The sequence below is a fragment of the Bacillus rossius genome, chromosome 1, assembly GCF_032445375.1.
Source record: "Bacillus rossius redtenbacheri isolate Brsri chromosome 1, Brsri_v3, whole genome shotgun sequence".
Classification (NCBI taxonomy): Eukaryota; Metazoa; Arthropoda; class Insecta; order Phasmatodea; family Bacillidae; genus Bacillus; species Bacillus rossius.
In genome coordinates, this window is record NC_086330.1 from 325,767,187 (window position 1) to 325,785,433 (window position 18,247).

The window sequence follows — 18,247 nt, forward strand, 5'->3', positions numbered from 1 at the left end:
TGCATCGGCGATGTATCGCTCTTCAAAACATCGATGCTAACATCGATGTTTCATGAACGATACATCGATGTTTTGAAAACATCGATGTATCGTTTGCATCCCTAGTCCAAGTGCCCAACCCCCGCATGGTAGACTCTTTTCTACTCTGTCCAACACTTCATCCAGACCATCCTCTGTCTCCTGTAAATTCCTACATGTAATGCATGCCAATTTGCATCCCGCATGAATGTGCCCAGGGTTTTCCCTGTGTCTATGTAGGTTTTACCTGGGCCCAACCTATCTCTAGTTATAGTCTAGATTTAAGAGTGAGGGGAGTTAGTCATGGCGCCAATCGCTGCCATGGCTGGCCAATCCCCTCCTAGCACATGATGCATGCGACCCTCTCCCTGCATGGCTAATCCCAGCATGACTAGGCGTATAGGCTTCGGCCTGAGACGCACCTAGGTCCCTCCCTAACCCGGACCCCTCCAAAATACACTTAGTTTTAGTTAGGTTAGGAAAAAAAAAAATCGTCGCGTTTCAGTCGGCGGCTCGGGGGGCGCGCATCTCTCCCGCTGGCTGTTGGCTGGCAGTGCGTGGGGGATTTGTGGGCATACGCGTCCCGCGGTTGGCGGATACGGGATTCCAGCTCGAGAGTTGCAATCTCGCTGGGGTGACTGTGAATAACCAATAGCAGTCCGCGGACCAATGGCCGGCCTGTGGAGTCGTTATTACGGCTATCGGGGTGAAATGTAGCCTGAATGCAGCTCGGCGCGTGGCAGAAAGCAGTTCCGTCTGCGAAGGCACCGCAGGAAAGCTCGATGTGCCCTAGATGCGAAGTGTAGACGAACTGCGGGCTGGAAATTGCGGAGCTGTGAACTGCCGCGCGCGCAACGGAACTGAACAGCATCGTAACTCTGAAGGAAGAGATGGCGGCGCCTTTAAGTTGGGGCCCTGTTGGAGCCAGTGGTAGCCTGGGCGGCGCGACCTTCAACCGTCCCGGGATTTTGGAGGACAAGAGGGTCAGACTCGCAAGATACTTAATTCGCCTGAACGACTTACCCCCACCCTGGCTTGAAAGGTTGTTGGCTGTTGACTGGAAGAAGGAAAATGAAGATGGCACAATGTCAGGCTGCCTTTCGCCCCGTGCGCCCGCAGTTCGAGCCGATTTACTGGCTCGTCTGCCCACTTCTGGTTTAACTGTGGCTGCCTGGGCAGACGAGTGATGTCGCCCGCCCCTGGGGGCGCATGCGCCCCTAGTTAATAATAACCCAGGAGTACCCAACATTTAAATGCGGGCCGCAAGGCCCAAGCACCCAACTCCAGCATTGTTGATTTTTCAGCCCCTCCAAATCTTCTTACCTGGACCCTTCTTCCCTCTTGTCCAGTAGTTACCTGCTTGCTTAATGCATGTTAATTGATCCCCGCATGACCCGGCCCAGGGTTTTCCCTGTGTCTATGCAGGTTTTACCTGGGTCACATTAGTTAGCTTTTAAACTAGGCGACCAATGGGGCGTCAGTCATGGCGCCAATTGCAGCCATGACTGGCCAGTAAACCCCAATAGCACATGATGCACGCGCCCTTGTCCCGCATGGTTAAAAACCCGCATGGTAGAGTGTATAGGCTTCGGCCTGAGACACACTTAGGTCCTCCCCTAACCTGGACCCTCCCCTTACACACTTAGAATAATTTAGGCTAGGAAAAAAAATCGTGGCGTTTCAGGAATGATTGACGTGCCAGTTTCTTGGTACAGGTACCAGTTAACAGAGTTTCTGATCACGTATGAAGATAATTTCTTTTGTGCTGGTACGAAAAATACCAAGATTTAATTTTTACTATTCTAGTACATTTTTATGAGGTTCTTCTCTTTATTTTAAGTACTTACTTTACCATGTGTTGTCTGTTTATATATTTTGTACCAGATATCGATGATACTACACTCCCACTTAGTATATAAGTAATGTAGAGTAGGTATTTTACTATCAGAATAATGTAAGTCAAACATTATTTTTTAAAAATAATTTATTTTAAAAAAATGTCAATTTTTCTACCTGTGGAATAGTCAATGTTCAGTTAAGAAAACTACTTAAATAGCACCATTTTGTACCTTGAAATCCATATTTTCCCGGGGGAGGGCCCCGGACCCCCCCCCCCTCCCCCCCAATCATGTTTTGATGTGAACGGAATTGTTGCTTCCCCTCATGTAAACTTCACGCCTCGTCACTGTCTGCACCCCCAATGTCGTAGTGAATTTTCATTAAAATAAAGTAAAATAACATGTTATATGTGATAATACTACACTAACAGGATAAATATAATTTTACACAAATATTATTTATTTTAAAACACAATTAGCAAGTGTAAATGTACTCACTTTTATCCCTGTGTGTCTATAAGGCAACATTCTTTATGCATAATTACAACTTCGTGTAATTTTACATCAAATATATGTTGTAATTCTAAAACATTTACATTGGTGTGAAAATATACAGTTACCATGAAAATGAATGATTCTTGTGTAAAAAATTATCTTCGTAAAATTACACATACAAACATTTAGTAATTTTACATTTTTTTAGTATTATTTTTTAAAACAAGTAATATTGGTGTAATTTTAAAATGATATTTCTAGGTAACCAAACTATCTTATAGGCTTCGTAATAGACTAATGTAAATTTTTTATTCCAATAAATTATGCAATAAATAATACTTTTGGATGTACATGTGAAATTACACCTACAAGTGATAAATAAAATAATTTTATATTTTTTTTTTGTCAGCACACAATAGTTGTATATACACATGTTCTTGTAAAAGAATATTTTTATTTTGCTATTCAGACTGAAAATTTAATTTACATTTCATTTTGAAAGTAGTGCATTTATTTATTTGTGAATTTATACTGTATGGTGGTTGAAAGGTTAACATGATTTACTAATAAACAATCATAAGGTTGTGGGATAGATCCTCTGCTAGGTCACTCAGGTCATAGGAAGTAAATACTTGATCATTAAAAGGTGGTAAAATAAAAAATAAAAGTGAATGAGTCTTTCAGTAGGTACTCACCAGAAATGTATAAAATCTAACTTGGTAAAGAGCAAATTCATGTGTTCTCGTGTTTCAAGCACACTTTAACAATAAAACTTTGTACCAATCATGTACATTATAGCCACCTTTTTTTTTTTTTTTTTAAATTTTATAATGATTGAGTTGTTTTAATTTTAAAAAAAATTAAACTTAAATTTATTGGCTTACCGCCTTTTTCAGCCCAGTGTACGCTCGGGTCAATTCTTTTTGTAGCGTGTTCTTTCCTCTCCAACAACCCCCCCCCCCCCCCCCCCCCCCCCCCCCTGCACACCTTCAGCTCTCAAGCTCGCCGAAGCTGCGTTAAGGGCGCCGCCTATGTCCGTGGGAAAATCACTTCGCGCGCTTGGACGGGCTCATCTTCGTGCAGGAATCGCGGCAGACGCTGGAACTACTCGCCGTGGCTTTCCGCCCCTCGAAAGGCGGGATGGTGTCTTCCCCCACCCGACCGCCGAGCAGACACCTGGGTGGGAGAGTGCGGGGGCAGGGGAAAGGGCGCGAGGCAGATAGTGAACGTGGTGTCCGCTTCCCGGCACCGAGCCGGCACCTCGAGACACTTGGCTGGCGCATGCGGCGGAATGTCATTGTTTAGGATTTCCGCGCTGAACTAAGGCCAGATTACACTTCAGAGAATCGTGAAAGATATTTTTATGCCTTGATACTTTCTTTTGGAATGAAGAAACTATAATATAATTATTATTACCCATTAAACGAATGCTCTGTTGCTTTTAAAGTTGTGTTTGTATGCAATATTTTGCAGCTGATGAAACAATCGCCGTTTATTGTTCTGCAGTAAAATACATCTAGCATATTTCATTTCGGACGCTATTGTTTTCAGCCGTTCTTATAAATCATTAGGTCCGTTCTACAGTGAACGCACAAAAACGAATATTTTAATATACTTGCAACAGTGGACGCAAGCGGACACGGAAACGCTTCGGCATGAGATTGGCAACACAACTCTTGCGATTGCGTTTGAGTTTCCGTTATGCGTTTCCGTTGCTTACGGTTCCGTGTCACTGTAGAACAGGCTTTAGTAAAAATGGTTAACGAATAAAGATATATTTTCCTATTCAAACTCGGAAAATATAAGTGGCCTTTTATTATGAATGCCGTAACTGCATGCAATGATATGAAAGGCTTAGAATGATAGTGGAATAAGGCACATTACCAATTTTTAACAAAACAATTATTTGTTACGATATTTAAAAGACAGAACCAACTAAGTGCTTGAATGATTGTGAGAAAGTTAATAAATATTAAATAATTTAGAGGGGCTTTCGTATGAAACATATTTAATGTAACACTAGTGCTTCGGAATATAAGTGACTTACACCATTATCAATATTAGCCTCTCATATGTTACGTAAACGATGATTGCCTCACTCCTTATATGGTTGGCTGTGAATTAACAAATGGTGTTTCAAATTTGTGGTACTTTAAAACAACTATCTACATTTGCTATCAAATGAGATCGTTTTGTTTCTATTGCATTTAATAACAAATAATTTAGATTATTACCGACTGAACTATTAAACTTGCTACGCATTAGCGTACACTGATTGGCTAAATTTATTCTTATATGTTCGTCAGCCTGTGTGCTGCTTAGCGCTACAGCTCACAATTTTTGAGATAGTGCGGAAAACGATGTCTAGAAAGAACATAGCGAATGCAATTTTATTTCAGGACAAAAAAAACTGTAAATTTCACTGCGGGTCATAAATAAACTTATGAAATATTTTATAAAAAATTAAGACATGTTTAGTTTTTGTTCTACTGTAAGTTAACTAGTAGTCTAATGTTTATTCGTTTGTGTACTCGTATAGGCCTTTCTATATTGCCTGAGTTTATTCTTATGATTGTCTTAGATTATTCAATGACCTAGTGAGTGTACTAAAGGATTAATTTGTCATGTAATATATGACAATGTTACTCAACGTACTACATCCCTATTTATTGTCGTCGGTCTTAAGTAATGTAAACTCTGTAATGTTTCTAATCTTAATGTATTTATATATTATTCTTATTTTAATATGGGTAATACCATGTGTGTTTGTGATCCTTCTTAATGTAACAAATACTATAATGTATGTTTTCTTCATATTCCTACTTAATTTTAAAGTACCAGATGTGTGAATTTAATATTCGTTCACTATTACAATAATAATGTACTACAGAGGCACATGTATCCACAAATGTAAACCTCTTGTAGGCACTTTGTACAGATTGGTAGTAAATCGTAATTAAACTTTTCCTTTGGCAATGTATACAAAATGCCAAAATTAAATGGAAGGGTATGTAATGAAATCACTTGCTGCAAAGTGTGTATGGATATGTGTATATTTTACAACATATGTATATAAATATCTTTCTTGTAAATTACAACATTCATAACAAAATATATTATTCACACAACACCTAATGCTCATTCAACAATACCACATTTACATATTTTATTTACATTTTATATCTATGAGAATTGTTATGTTCATTCTTACTACAGGTTATACATCTATGTAATTTTTACCACAAAATAAGACAGTTGTCACCATGAATCAGCTTAAGTAAATGGTAAAAAACTGGCTTAATGTTTTGAAACTGTTGAGACAATAGCTACAATACAATAGCTCTGAACATACATACTAATTGTTTACACAAAAAAATATTCCACCTTACATATTTAAACATACAAAAATAAATATATTCATACAACTATTTCAGATTCAGTATAACAAATTATTTCGTTTCGAACACTCTTGATAAATAATACGGTGCAAATACAAATAATGAAACTAATGTTAATACATCAAAACCAAAAATAAAAATAAACAGCTGCTCGATACTAGTAGTAAACTATCAGCGCACAATATAACATGTAGAGTGAAACAAACATTTTACGTATATCTTTTAAAACGATTCACAATGAGATACGGCCCATAATAATATAATCTAAGTGCAAAGTTATAAGACACTGCATGCCAATTACACTGTTACATTATATTGATTTAAGTATTTCACAGCATACACAAACATAAGGTTTTTTTTCTGTTGGCACGGAAACTGGCAACTGGGCACTTGTCTGTATAACTGTATCATTTCAAACATCTTTCGTCAAACTAGTACGCCAATTTTCTATGTTTCAATTGTTTATTGGACTAGAAAACAAAAATCTATAGGCCTAACTGTAATCTTTATGAAATCATTTTTGTTGTTAATATCCTTCTTTAAAAATGGGAATTTACCTGTACTGTTTGTGGTAATTTTGGCTTACATGTAAGGCTATTGTCCATCAATTGTTTACAGTGTATTATCAGGTTCCCTGATTTCCATATTCCTAGGATAACGTGGATCTATTATTTCCGGTAGAAGGCACGTCATGTAAAACTGTGTCAGTTTGTTGATCATTTTTTCTTTCCAGAAACTGTTCTCTCTTTCAATTTGTTGCACTAGTAAGCCACGTGGTGTCCAAAGGACGAAATAACAGTACTTACGATTGGTAATATGCAGTTGTCCCTGCACTTGGTACATGTAAGCATGTCCTTTCTTCAGAAACATTTTACCATCCACAATGTTACAAAATGTTACTTTTTTCTGTTCCACTGCTTCTTGTGGAGACATTCTGGCAGCTACGGCAGGACATTTTACTTCAAGGATACCATCATCTCCAACAAGACCGTCAGGTGTTGCTGCCAGCCATGGGTGTTCCTTATCGACGAATAAGCCACAGCGAGCCACCTTCTTACCAAAGTTCACTTCAAAATCCTGAATGGCGCTATGCTCATTTTCCAATCCATACCTTGTGGCCTCCGTCCCTGAAAACCTACTGTACAATATATTGAAAACGGATTTTGCTCGCTTAGTGGATTTCTTCATGTTACAGATTCTACCGAAATTTGATGCTGTCAGTCGCTTGATTCTTTCTGATTTCCAGAGAACAGAATCATTTTGCCCTTTGGTAGCGATTTGTAGATTTTCTCGTTCTTCATCCGTTTTACAAAGACTAGCGAGAAATTCCTGTGTCTGTCTTGCATATTCGTCTGGTTCCATGTCAGGTATGCGTTGTTCTACACAGCCATAATCCTTGTCAGGACCTGTCACATACAACTTTCTGCGCTTAAATGTTTGTGGGTTTGTCAGCCTCCTGAGCTTTCTTTTCTCTGATGAACGTTCCTTGCGCTGTATGTGAGCTTTAGTGATGTTTCCAGGACTACTGTTTGTTAAACCTTTATGGATAAAGGACTGTGTTTGAGGACCTGAATTAAAAGAAATTACAGAGAGCTCGCTTCTTGTTTGGTAGCCACCACTCAAACAAAAGTTTACTCGTTTACTTGAAACATGCTTGCAAACCACATTATTGAAAGACTCTGCTGTATTAGTATTGAAATTATGTAAAAGGCTTACAGCATGATGTGCAACAATGTTTCGAGCTGCTATTATTTCTGACCATATACCTGCCTCTTGAAGAGGCGGTACAAGGTTTTCCTCGTTTTCTTTCAATCCGCTACAGAAATAACCTCTAATTGCGCATCCTGAGTGGTCACCAAATACGTGAAATGGACCATTGTAAATGTCAAGTTTTAACTCCTCAATTTTTCTGTGAATTGGAAACTCTTTTTGAGCACGCCTATGCTGCACAGCTCCGGTGACTGCAGCTCGAAGGCGGAGTTGTTTGTCAGATACAGCCTTTCGTAGAACAGGAGAAACGGAACCAATTTCGTTTTTCGTCTTTTGAGCAATACAACGTATCCTTCGAAGGTAATTTCGCAGTATGTGGTTAGTACATTCAATTTTGGTGATTGTAAAATTTGGACCATATGGCTGAGCCTTCACCAACTGGGTCATAATGCTGCTATCGCCATCTCCTGAAAATGTTTACAACACGCTACGTACTAATGTGATAAATGTATAGGTATTTATTTATATACGAAAAAAAATACAAGGCCATGTTGCAGCGTTTCGAAAATAATGAGTTAAATTTATCAGTTAGTTTCCAATGTAATGAATTGAGAAAATTCATGACTCCGTGAAATGAAACTGTGAACAAATCCTTAGAAGCTATTTAAATCTACCACGTATAATTCGGCCGCATACATTATTTTGTCATTCTTTATCTCATTTTCGGGCAAAAAATTGGCGTTAACTTATTTAGAAATATTGGAAAAAAACTGTTATGTTTATTGGTATGACAATACTTTAATAAAACGTTTAAGGTGGTATTGTTAAAACTGGGTGATTTTTCTGTATAGACAAAACATTGATTAAAAATTATTGTTTTTGAAGGGCCGTTAAACGCTGTAACATGGCCTTAAACAAGATAAGACTTCAATACTCTATTTCTCACAAATATTAAAACTAAGGCCGCATACTTTACAATATTTTTGGGTCCTTTTTTCGGCTAAATGGAAAACTTTATACCTTGCATACCCTTTAAAAATATTCCTAAGAACCATACCAAGACATAAATCTGCAGTTAAGCCCTCAAAGAAGTACATATATTAACATAGTGGTAGGCTCTGAATTGTATGGCTATGCTATTTCTGGGGTATGAAATACAAGTGCAAGACAACATTTCTTTAATTAACACAACTACTTACATACAATGGCTCACTGAAAAATACCTACAGAAAACTACCAAATCATTTTTAACTCGAAATGGCCACATATGCACGTTCTTCTTGTAGGCATATCAGAGCGCTCGGTTACTGCTCTGAGGCTAACTATTTTCATATAGTTCACAATATTTAGTACCTACTCTTCGCGAGGTAACATTTATAAACATTGTAGAGCTAATACCTTTCTGTATATTTAGGAAGTAGCTGTTACAAAAGCGCTACATTTCAGTTCGTTACAATATGCAGCATTGTATGAAAACATATGAAACGTGCGACGTCGGAAATAAAAACATTAAATACCACACGGCATTGAAATTATTTCGAAAATATACTATTGACACAAATACATAATAATTAATAACATCTGAAATTAACTGATCACCTTGTGACTCACCAATCAGCTGATGATATTTCAGGTTATGCATGGAAACACTGCATTTGAAACCTTCCACTATGATGTCAGATTCCATGGCATTTGAAGACTTGTTCCAATTTTTGAAACAGACGTGGTCCTTTGGCGTCTCATTTTTACTGTTTGCTCGTGAACATATGCAGCAGTATCGATTCCTAGTGCTTGCGAAGATAACTTTTTTTGTTTCTTTTCCTACTATGCAAGCCTATAAGAAAAAAAAACAAGCATATTTAATCTGTTCGCTGTAAAACTTAATGTAAGGTAACGAACATTGTATAATCAGGATAATTACATTATTTCGAATGTCTGGCATTATGCCAATAGGCTCTAAGTATATGGCTCTATGCCGGTAGGCCTAAAAGACTTTCATACTAGCAAACAGGTCTATCACAAAATAACTATACAATGTTTGCACTTATAAAGAATTTAAATTGTCGCATTTATCTACAAAAGAAGGAAATATTAACAAAATAACTATTACGTGTTGTTCACACTGTCATGAACTTATTTTAGTTACTAATAATACATAATTACTGATATAACACAGATTGCCTACAAATTATTATTCAACACGCAATAAGATTACGTAATACACAAACTTACCACCCCAGAAAGAGCATCATATTTGTTTCCATACGATCGTTTACACCAAGCTCCATCAGTGACAACTGCTATGAGAGGAACTCCGTCGACATCCACACTGCCATTTTCTACTGCCAATCTTGCTTCTTCTTTGCCAGCGGCTTCCATACTTTGACATGCGACATCGTGTATAACAGAAGATAGGGATTTTTGACATTTGTTGAAAGTCTCCTTGGCCATGCAAGGCATTTCCAAAGTTGAAGTTATGTCTTGTAACTGTGTAAAACTTTGGCCCGTTAACAACATACTGTTCACCCATGCCATGTTACAGTTGACTTTATTTGTTTGGGGGTCCTCCGAGAAAATAGATTCAACAGTACCACACATATTACACTTGAAATCAAATTTACTTATCATTCCATTTTTATGTTCTTTTATTAATCGCATATTTTCAAACGAACACTGAAACACTTTGTTATGTTGGCTGATGCGCGACATTTCTTTGAATAGAAAGTCAACATCAAACAGTCGACGGCCTTGTATCGGAAAGGTTGATGATTCAGAGCTGAAAGTTTTTTTAGGAGAGGTTTGTTCGGGTGAAGATGCTGGTGACGAAAGTTTCTCCACGCCTTCAAGAAGCTGAGCGTAGTCACTTGTGACCGATTTTGACTCTTGTTCCGTGTCTGAAAATATTCCAGTAACATCATATTCTTCTGTAGGATAATCAGTAGTTGTGACTTTCTGCGGTGTCGCCAATATTTCGTTTGTCCAAAACGAACAACCTGCTCCATCGATGTCTACTTGATCATGTGAAGCAGTATCGCCGGGAGAGGTGGAACACCTAAAACAAAACAAAATTAAAGATATGATTTTCCTTGAAATAATAATCAAATACGCTATTAAAATTGTAAACAACTATTATTGTTGACATAATTAGTAGGCTAAAATTAATAATATATTTCATTAATTATGTCGCAAAGTTTGGCTCAATGTTCCAATTGTGAAATTACAACATTGCTGTGTAAAACAAAAATACCACGTCTCAGAATATTTTAATTATATAACCGTTAAAACAAAATAATTTATTAACTGTAGGCGTAATGGAAGATATGTTAAACAGTATTTGAATACAGCAAACAACAACACTTCCAACCGCTCAGCGATGGTAACAGTAAAAAGCTATAAACAAATAATATTTTGAAAACGCTCACATAAGTTATATACAATTGTTACTAGGTATAACCCTTCAACTTTCTTTTAACATAAAATGTAACTACGCAACTGAAGTACTATTTATAAGTGTTAATAAAGATCTAAATTTTAATCATAAGTAATTTAAATAAAAAATGAAAGATTATATTCTTTTATTTCTTCCATATTCCTATGTTTGTAGAATACTGTTACCTACTTTACAATTTGCTAACGAGTTTATCGGAAGAATGATTTGATCCGTGTTGTCTGCAGCCGAAAGCCGATGACCTGACCACTACGCTACCATTTCTTATGATAGTAGTTGAGTTAGATATAATATTTAGGTTGAATTTAAAAGTATGTGGACTGAAAACACTAATATTATATTATGAAAAAATACCGCCTCATAAATTGAGCGCGAAATCTTACAAATTAAATTTGCGAATTAATATGTTTCACTATTTCAATTATTGGTTTAACAAAGTTAATATGTAGTTTTCTACAGTTTACTGATTGAGATGTTTCATCAAATTGAATCTGTGAAAAATCGTAAGTAATAACGAATATTCACTGATTCCGATGTAGAGTCAATTAATTTTCAGTTCTCAGTCATAAAATGATGGAACGTATTTATGTAAGCTATTATAAATACATACACACACGACATTTAAGAGAAATGTGTCAAGAACAGGCATATTACTTTTTTATTAATTTTCATTCAGTGCAGAAGTATTTGGAAACATTTAAGGAAACGTTTCATGAATCTCATACGGGAAAGCATGCTATAAAACTATGCAGTAATGTAGTGGACTATTTTATGTATGTGTATAGGCCTACGTAATATTCATATACAGGTATTCATGCGTTATAGACGTTTTATCCGTGCTAGAAAAGTAAGAGAGACACCTTCTTTCGGCATTTTGCCCTTTAATTATTCTTAAGTAATTGTTGAAAAAAACTATTATTCAAACCTACCTGGAGACAACGTTATGTAGCAAGTCTCACTGTCTGTCTGGGTTTTCCTTTCAACAGCATTTTCTATATTCCCCGCGTGTTTGGATGTACTGAAAGAATCATGTGAAGTATAGTTGGAAAACCTTGTTTCATGGTTTTTCACGTAACGCAGCCTGTGAAAGAAAGAACATTTAAATTTAATACAGCTCAAATGGATAGTAAAGGAATATAAAAAATTATGCTATATAACCTTTTCAACTGAAAGTGAAGGCTTACATGTTTCTTAATAAATGTACAACACACTTACCTGCCATCAACTAAACGTAAAACTTTCCCTTTGTTCCATTTCCTTTTCTTTCGAACTGCATTCAGACGCAAGTGACGTTTTTTACCTCTTTTTTTGTCTTCATTCAAAACTTGCTTTCTCGCAGATTCCATACCTTTGTAAATCAAACCTTTCTAAATGGGTATAAAGGCTAAACGTTCTACTGGCACTTGACGCGAGTCAATTCACCCACACACATTCACAAGTATCAGAGCACGCACGCAGGATGATGGATGTACGAACTATTATCTCGCACCTCGCACTGTGCGTCTGTCAAAGACAGCTACTGCCCTAGACTCAGGTTAGCGACACGCAGCAGCTGGGCACTCCCCCTACCAGCCGGATCTTTTCCCCCCGCATACCCACCTTCCCGCCGCTCAAGGCTACTTCCCCTCCCGGACTGATAGCGGCCGAGCGGAGCGCGTGGTGGCGCCACTTCACTGGAGTGTCTTACTGGCATGCAGTGCTTTAGAACTGCATCGTAGAACCATCGATTTTCATCTACGAAACTATATTTTTTTATCACGCGACGCAAGACAAAGGTGCATTCTACGGGTCTATAATTTTCCGAAGCCCGGGAAAATGAATCTTCTTACCTAAATCTCGCCGCAAAAAGTGCCGTTTTAGCCATTTTCACAGTCAAAACTTACCTATTAGTAAGGGAAAATAGAACGTCTCACTATTATAGGCCTGTAAGCTGTTCCTTAAATGCTTTTCGTAGCCAAACCGCAAAACAATACGTGGAATAGTTTTCGAATAAAAGCCGGATTTCCAAGACTCTGCACGTCTCTGCGCTCTCCAAGTAGGCGGCGCCCTTAAGCAGCCATCTCCTATAATTCCCGGCTCCAGTCAGGCCCGGCGTCTCAAAACCCTACACGATTTCGTGACTAGAAAAGCTGTGGCGAGCACTGGCGTCGCTCCCAATGGACTTCGTGGAAGTATGGCCATCAGCAGTCTTCAAGCCGGAGCAGACACGTAGCGGCGTTCATTCGCCGCGAATTTCCATCGCCCAAGTGGAAATTTCCCCTCTCCCCGCGCCTATAACCCTGCCAGAGGTGACCCCGGGCTGTCATTAACCCCTTTCGGTCACTGTTCCCACACAGGGCCACCATCTTGGGGAGGCCTTTCAAAAAAAAACTTCTGGGCACACCAGAAGTGACAGCTCGCCCCATCTAACGAGAGCTACACCAACTAACCATGTGTCCTTCCCCCGGACCGCTGTCAGAGCGCTGCACTGTCCACCCCCCCTTTTGCGAGGCATATCGCAAAAGTCAACCATGCGCTTGAGGGTTCGAGAGAACGAAGAGTCCCCCTCCACCTGGACCCAAAGGGCAGAGCCCCCCCTCTTTTAATTAGCAAGTCCTCTTGATGGAGGAGGATTCTCTGGGCAGCTTTTCAACAGAGCAGACGGGCGGGTTTCTCCGCTGATCCGCACCTCACACGCATTTTGCCGAATTCCGTCATCCGCCTGCGGAATGTAGTTACCTACATTAAAGGCACCCTGGCCTTATTACTTTAGTCTTACATTTATCTTCGGTAGTCTGCCCAGAGCAGTTAGAAAAATTTGTAAATTCTTTTGTATTTCATTAAGCTCCAAGATCATGGCTTCCGTGAACGACCGCGTCTTCACGCGACGGGCACCAACCCAGTACCGAGACAGCTGAGATCTCCCCGCTTCGGTAAGTGTTCACCACTGCAACTTTTTTATTCCGCCCCTCCCTTAATCGCCTACAGATCAGGCCTAATTTCTTTGATTGGTTTGGTCTGTAGGCGGGTTCAAGAGTACCGCCAAGATTCCACCAACCTGATGGCTCCAGGGGTGCAGGCCAAGCCTCTATTGTTCAGCCCCATTAGCCGGTCATCAACTGGGATACCACAATTCTGGTCTTATCTTCGTCCCGAGCAACTGGGCAGAGAATTTCCCATCTTCCGCTGGCAACAGTGGCGTAGCCAGGGGGGGGTTTTAGGGGTTCGAACCCCCCCCTTAGCACCAAATCTTTAATTAATTTCTTATTCATCACTCAAACAAATTTCATATTAAAATTAATAAATTACAATACTTACAATATTTAAATTTAAGTACCCAAAACTGCTAAAATAGCACTATTTTACACCTTAAAATCCAAATTTTCCCGGGGGAGGACCCCCGGACCCCCCGCTTTAATACGGGGGGGGGGGGGGGGCGCATGCTTCTTAACACCCCCCATACACAAATCCTGGCTACGCCACTGGCTGGCAACATGCCCCAAATAAAATCAACAAGTGCCAGCTGGGAGACAATTTAAATTTAGTTTGTTTTTGTCGTTATAAATGTATTTTATATTGTTTTTAAGGAAGGATTTAACTTTAATGTGTAACTGGTAAAATTCTGTGTAGGGCCCGGGGCAACTTAACTTTCATAACCAAACGATCCTCCAGCTCCTTGTAAGCCATTCAGGGGCTGTAAGAAATTTCTTGTGCACTCTCTCTCTCGTGCACCTCTGTTATTCTTTTTGATCAGTTCCTTTCCAGCAATTGCATGTTATTCAGATTTCCATTTCAAAGTGTTTCCTAATTTTGATAAGGCACTTAAATAACTTTTACAAGACACGAGGGAGGGGCGTTACAACTGGTAGCAGAGAGCGTGATTTGGTTATAAGCTATAATTCAAAATAAATAAATAAATAATTAATATATATACATATATAAAAAAACTAAAGTATTTTTTTTGTAACCTAAATTTTTATGTACTATTTAATTGTTAGTCATCAGCTGGCACCAAACCTAATTCACCAAAAGTGATTTAAATTAAAATTTCTCTCGCTTTATTTTACGTCGCGCGCAAGGCGTTGATCCGACGTAACCCCTCTCGCTCCCACAAGGTCACGCGTGACCCCGCGCGATGCCACGCCAGCCGGCTAACACGCCTTATCTTTCGCTACACAAGCGCGATCCTCTTGCCCCCTCCCCCCCCTTTACCTCTTGCCTGTTCGAGTGCCAACCGGCCTCACGTCAGGTCATTAGCCCTTCTAACCTTGTAACGCCGTCAGGTCTTTAGACCTACAATTTTCTAGTATATATTTCTCTGGGCCGTTCCTTTTAAGTAAAATTGTTTCTAGTGTTTTAAAGATCCGTGTTGGTGGATCACTCTGAATCACTCAAGCAAAATTATATACTCAATGATTTTGGGCACAGCTTGGACACATAATTTGAATTACAATTCATTAAAATAATCCTGAGCGTAATAAATATGCGGAAATTGTGTTTTCAAATACATTTCTGGCCGCGAATTAAACGTAGTTTCCGCACCCATCGCTAGCATTCGTTGCCGGAGCAACTACGTCGACTATCAAATCATTCAATCTGCACAGCTACAGGTTGAACTACGTAATGAAATGGCTCTGATAAAATCAAAAATGACTTGAAAAAAATCTCTTTCAGCACAGCCTACAGGCGATTTCAAAGTATCTATTTATTCTGGAAATATTTTGGAAACTTCTATAACTTTTATATTTTATGAACTTAATGTACATTACAATTTATGTTCTCCAATGTTACAAAACAAGCAAATATTTGCTCATTTTCCATGCAGCAAAAATACTACGAATATTTTTAACTCAATGTATCCAGCATTGAATAGTTTACAACGCAGCATTGAATGTTTTAGAACGAATATCATATTATATGCCCACTAAGGTAATTATTTAAATTTTTTGACCTTCAAACACTAATAGCGTGGTCGTATAAAAATTTTGTTTACACCAAGGTTTAATATAATATTAAGATAGTTCAAAGAAATTCAAATGAATCTGATACCAAGAAAGTTTTGAAATTTTTAAAATTTCAACCAATGTTTTTACGGTAATAATTCGTTAGTCAAAATTTGTTTCAGCCAAAGTTTTAGATGATGTTTAGGATTCATATAATAAATTATAACAGATATAATATATTTTAAAAAAAGTAATGATTATTTTTTTTTTTACTTTCAAACCTTGTTACTTCCACCCCTTGCAGTAATGGTTTGGTAAACAAAAATTTATTTTAACAATAGTTTTAGTAAATATTTAGACAATTAAACAAAAATAAGAATGGATTTGATAGTGTACCGGGTAGGGAAATTTTATTTATTTCCTCATTCCAACCCCAGGTTTTTTCAACCATTGGCAATAATGTTTTATTATCATAATATACACACACACATACATACATACACATACACACACACACACAGAGTGAGCACAAAATAAGTATACAAAATCAAAAATTCATAAAATCTAAACGGTACAACATACAGGCTTCGAACCTTATATAGTTCCTAGAGAATCTCTGGAAGTTTTTTTTAACATATTACAGGGACTCGATGTGTGCTCCTCTTGTCACATGAAAAACATCGAGACGATATTCGAACTCATCCCACACCCTGCACAACATATCGGTAGTGATGGACTCTACCGCAACTGCAATTTGCTGTCTTAGCTGTGGCAAGGATTGTGGTAGGGGCAGGACAAACACCATGTCTTTGATGTAACCCCACAAGAAGTAATCACAAGGGGTTAGGTCTGGTGATCGTGGTGGCCACCTGCACCACACGTCATCACCAGCACCTGCTCGACCGAGCCATCGCCCAGGCAGATGTGTGTTGAGGTGTTCCCGTACAGCCAGGTGGACGTGTGGAGGTGCACCATCTTGTTGAAAGGTAAAGTTGTCGGAGTTGTCTTGTAATTGAGGCAGCAACCACAAAGAAAACATGTTGAGGTATGTAGTACCTGTGACAGTCTTCTCCAAGAAAAAGAAGGGGCAGTAAATCTTATCCCTCAACACTGCACAGAAGACATTGACCTTTGGTGAATCTCGTTCATGTGCGATGGTTTCATGGGGGTGTTGTGTTCCCCAAACACGAACATTGTGACGATTTACTCTACCGTTTGTGTGAAATGTTGCTTAATCGCTAAAAATTAACCTCTTTGATAGGTTTTCGTCATTCTCCATTCTTGCCAACATTTCGATGCAGAATTCCGATCGTGCTGCATAATCGGCGGGAGTGAGTGCCTGGACCATCCGCAATCTGTAAGCGTTTACATAAGATTTTGGAAATTGTTGTTTGTGGGATCTGCAGCGACGTGTTGATTTTTGTAGGCTTCGCAGGAATGCAGCTCGAACACGATCCACATCTTGCTCTGGCGCAGGAGGGCGACCAGGACTCTTGCCTTTGCAAATGCAGCCGTTCTCTTCAAAGTTTTTGTACCAGGTTGATATGGATACTCTGGTGGGTGGTTCCTCACGAAAGTGTGTGCGAAACGCTCGTTGCACAGCGGTTACACACCCCGTTTTTGCAAACTGCAGGACACACCAGCTCTTCTGTTGCGGTCTAGGAGCCATTTTCTACGCTAGAACTGTCTGGCGGCGGCAGTCTGCAACAAAAGAAGCGTGTCTATACGTCTAAAAAAAACTTCCAGAGATTCTCTATGAACTTTATAAGGTTTGAAGCCCATATGTTGTTGTACCGTTTAGATTTTATGAATTTTTGAATTTGTATACTTCTTTTGTGCTCACCCTGTATATATATGTGTGTGTATATATATATATATATATATATATATATATATATATATATATATATATATATATATATCTTTTTGTGCAGTTATTGTTGGTCGTACCAAAAACTTACTCCTACAAATTTTTTTATTACTCCTACAATTTATAATACGTTCACACTTTTGTGATATTTTCCATATTAAAGGGGTTACAGCGATTTTCTGTTTTTCAAAATACTTTTTCATATCTACCCATTTGGTCGGATATTTCCCATTAACGAACTCAACCAATATTTTCCATTAATAGTTTGGAAGTGATTTGTGAAAAATTGCTACAGTTATTGTGTTCACAAAATTTTGATATTATGTATATGTAATGTGTGTGTGCGTGCGTGTTGACGTCGTCCAGGGCTACGCCCATCTGAGCCCGATGTGCCACCACCTCCCTCCCTTCCTGTTAATCCTCCCGGCTGACGTGTTTTAAATAGCGCGCCGCCGCAAGAGGGCGCTGTAGAATCAGTGCTTCGCTCCCCAAGATATAATAATACTGTGCAATCTTTTGTTTTGTTCCCCAAGTGCCATATGTTTTTA

At 38.7% G+C, this 18,247-nt stretch overlaps 2 protein-coding genes across 6 annotated transcripts in view; one reads left to right on the forward strand and one right to left on the reverse strand.

The window, feature by feature from the left end:
- The window catches only part of LOC134527997 (caspase-6-like), a 70,144-nt gene that overhangs the window by 30,193 nt on the left and 21,704 nt on the right, over window positions 1-18,247 (forward strand). The window contains exon 1 of one of the 4 annotated variants that reach the window (XM_063361148.1): window positions 13,732-13,819. The exons of 2 other annotated variants lie outside the window; for them this stretch is intronic. The gene's annotated coding sequence lies outside the window, so the exon portion shown is untranslated. Of the gene's footprint in view, window positions 1-13,731; window positions 13,820-18,247 lie in introns of those variants that run through there. One more of the 4 variants, XM_063361147.1, reaches the window with a different exon arrangement.
- Window positions 5,367-13,684, reverse strand: LOC134527996 (uncharacterized). 2 transcript variants are annotated; one of them, XM_063361145.1, is made up of 4 exons: window positions 11,837-13,684; window positions 9,692-10,511; window positions 9,071-9,293; window positions 5,367-7,926 (listed from the first exon to the last, which is right to left on the reverse strand). In XM_063361145.1, the coding sequence occupies exons 2-4, from the start codon at window positions 10,166-10,168 to the stop codon at window positions 6,362-6,364; spliced, it is 2,265 nt and encodes a 754-aa protein (XP_063217215.1). In that variant the 5' UTR covers window positions 10,169-10,511; window positions 11,837-13,684; the 3' UTR covers window positions 5,367-6,361. The 2 variants fall into 2 exon arrangements, with proteins under 2 accessions (XP_063217215.1, XP_063217216.1); XM_063361146.1 differs by lacking the exon at window positions 11,837-13,684 and having other exon boundaries at window positions 9,071-11,829.

What these genes read in the sequence shown, in the direction of transcription:
- LOC134527996 (XM_063361145.1), bottom strand. Translation starts at nt 10,168, where the DNA reads ATGTCGCGCATCAGCCAACATAACAAAGTGTTTCAGTGTTCGTTTGAA. An exon ending in ATGATGCTCTTTCTGGGGTG is followed by an intron (nt 9,294 to 9,691) that starts GTAAGTTTGTGT and finishes TTTTTCTTATAG; the next exon opens with GCTTGCATAGTAGGAAAAGA. An exon ending in GAAATATCATCAGCTGATTG is followed by an intron (nt 7,927 to 9,070) that starts GTGAGTCACAAG and finishes AAACATTTTCAG; the next exon opens with GAGATGGCGATAGCAGCATT.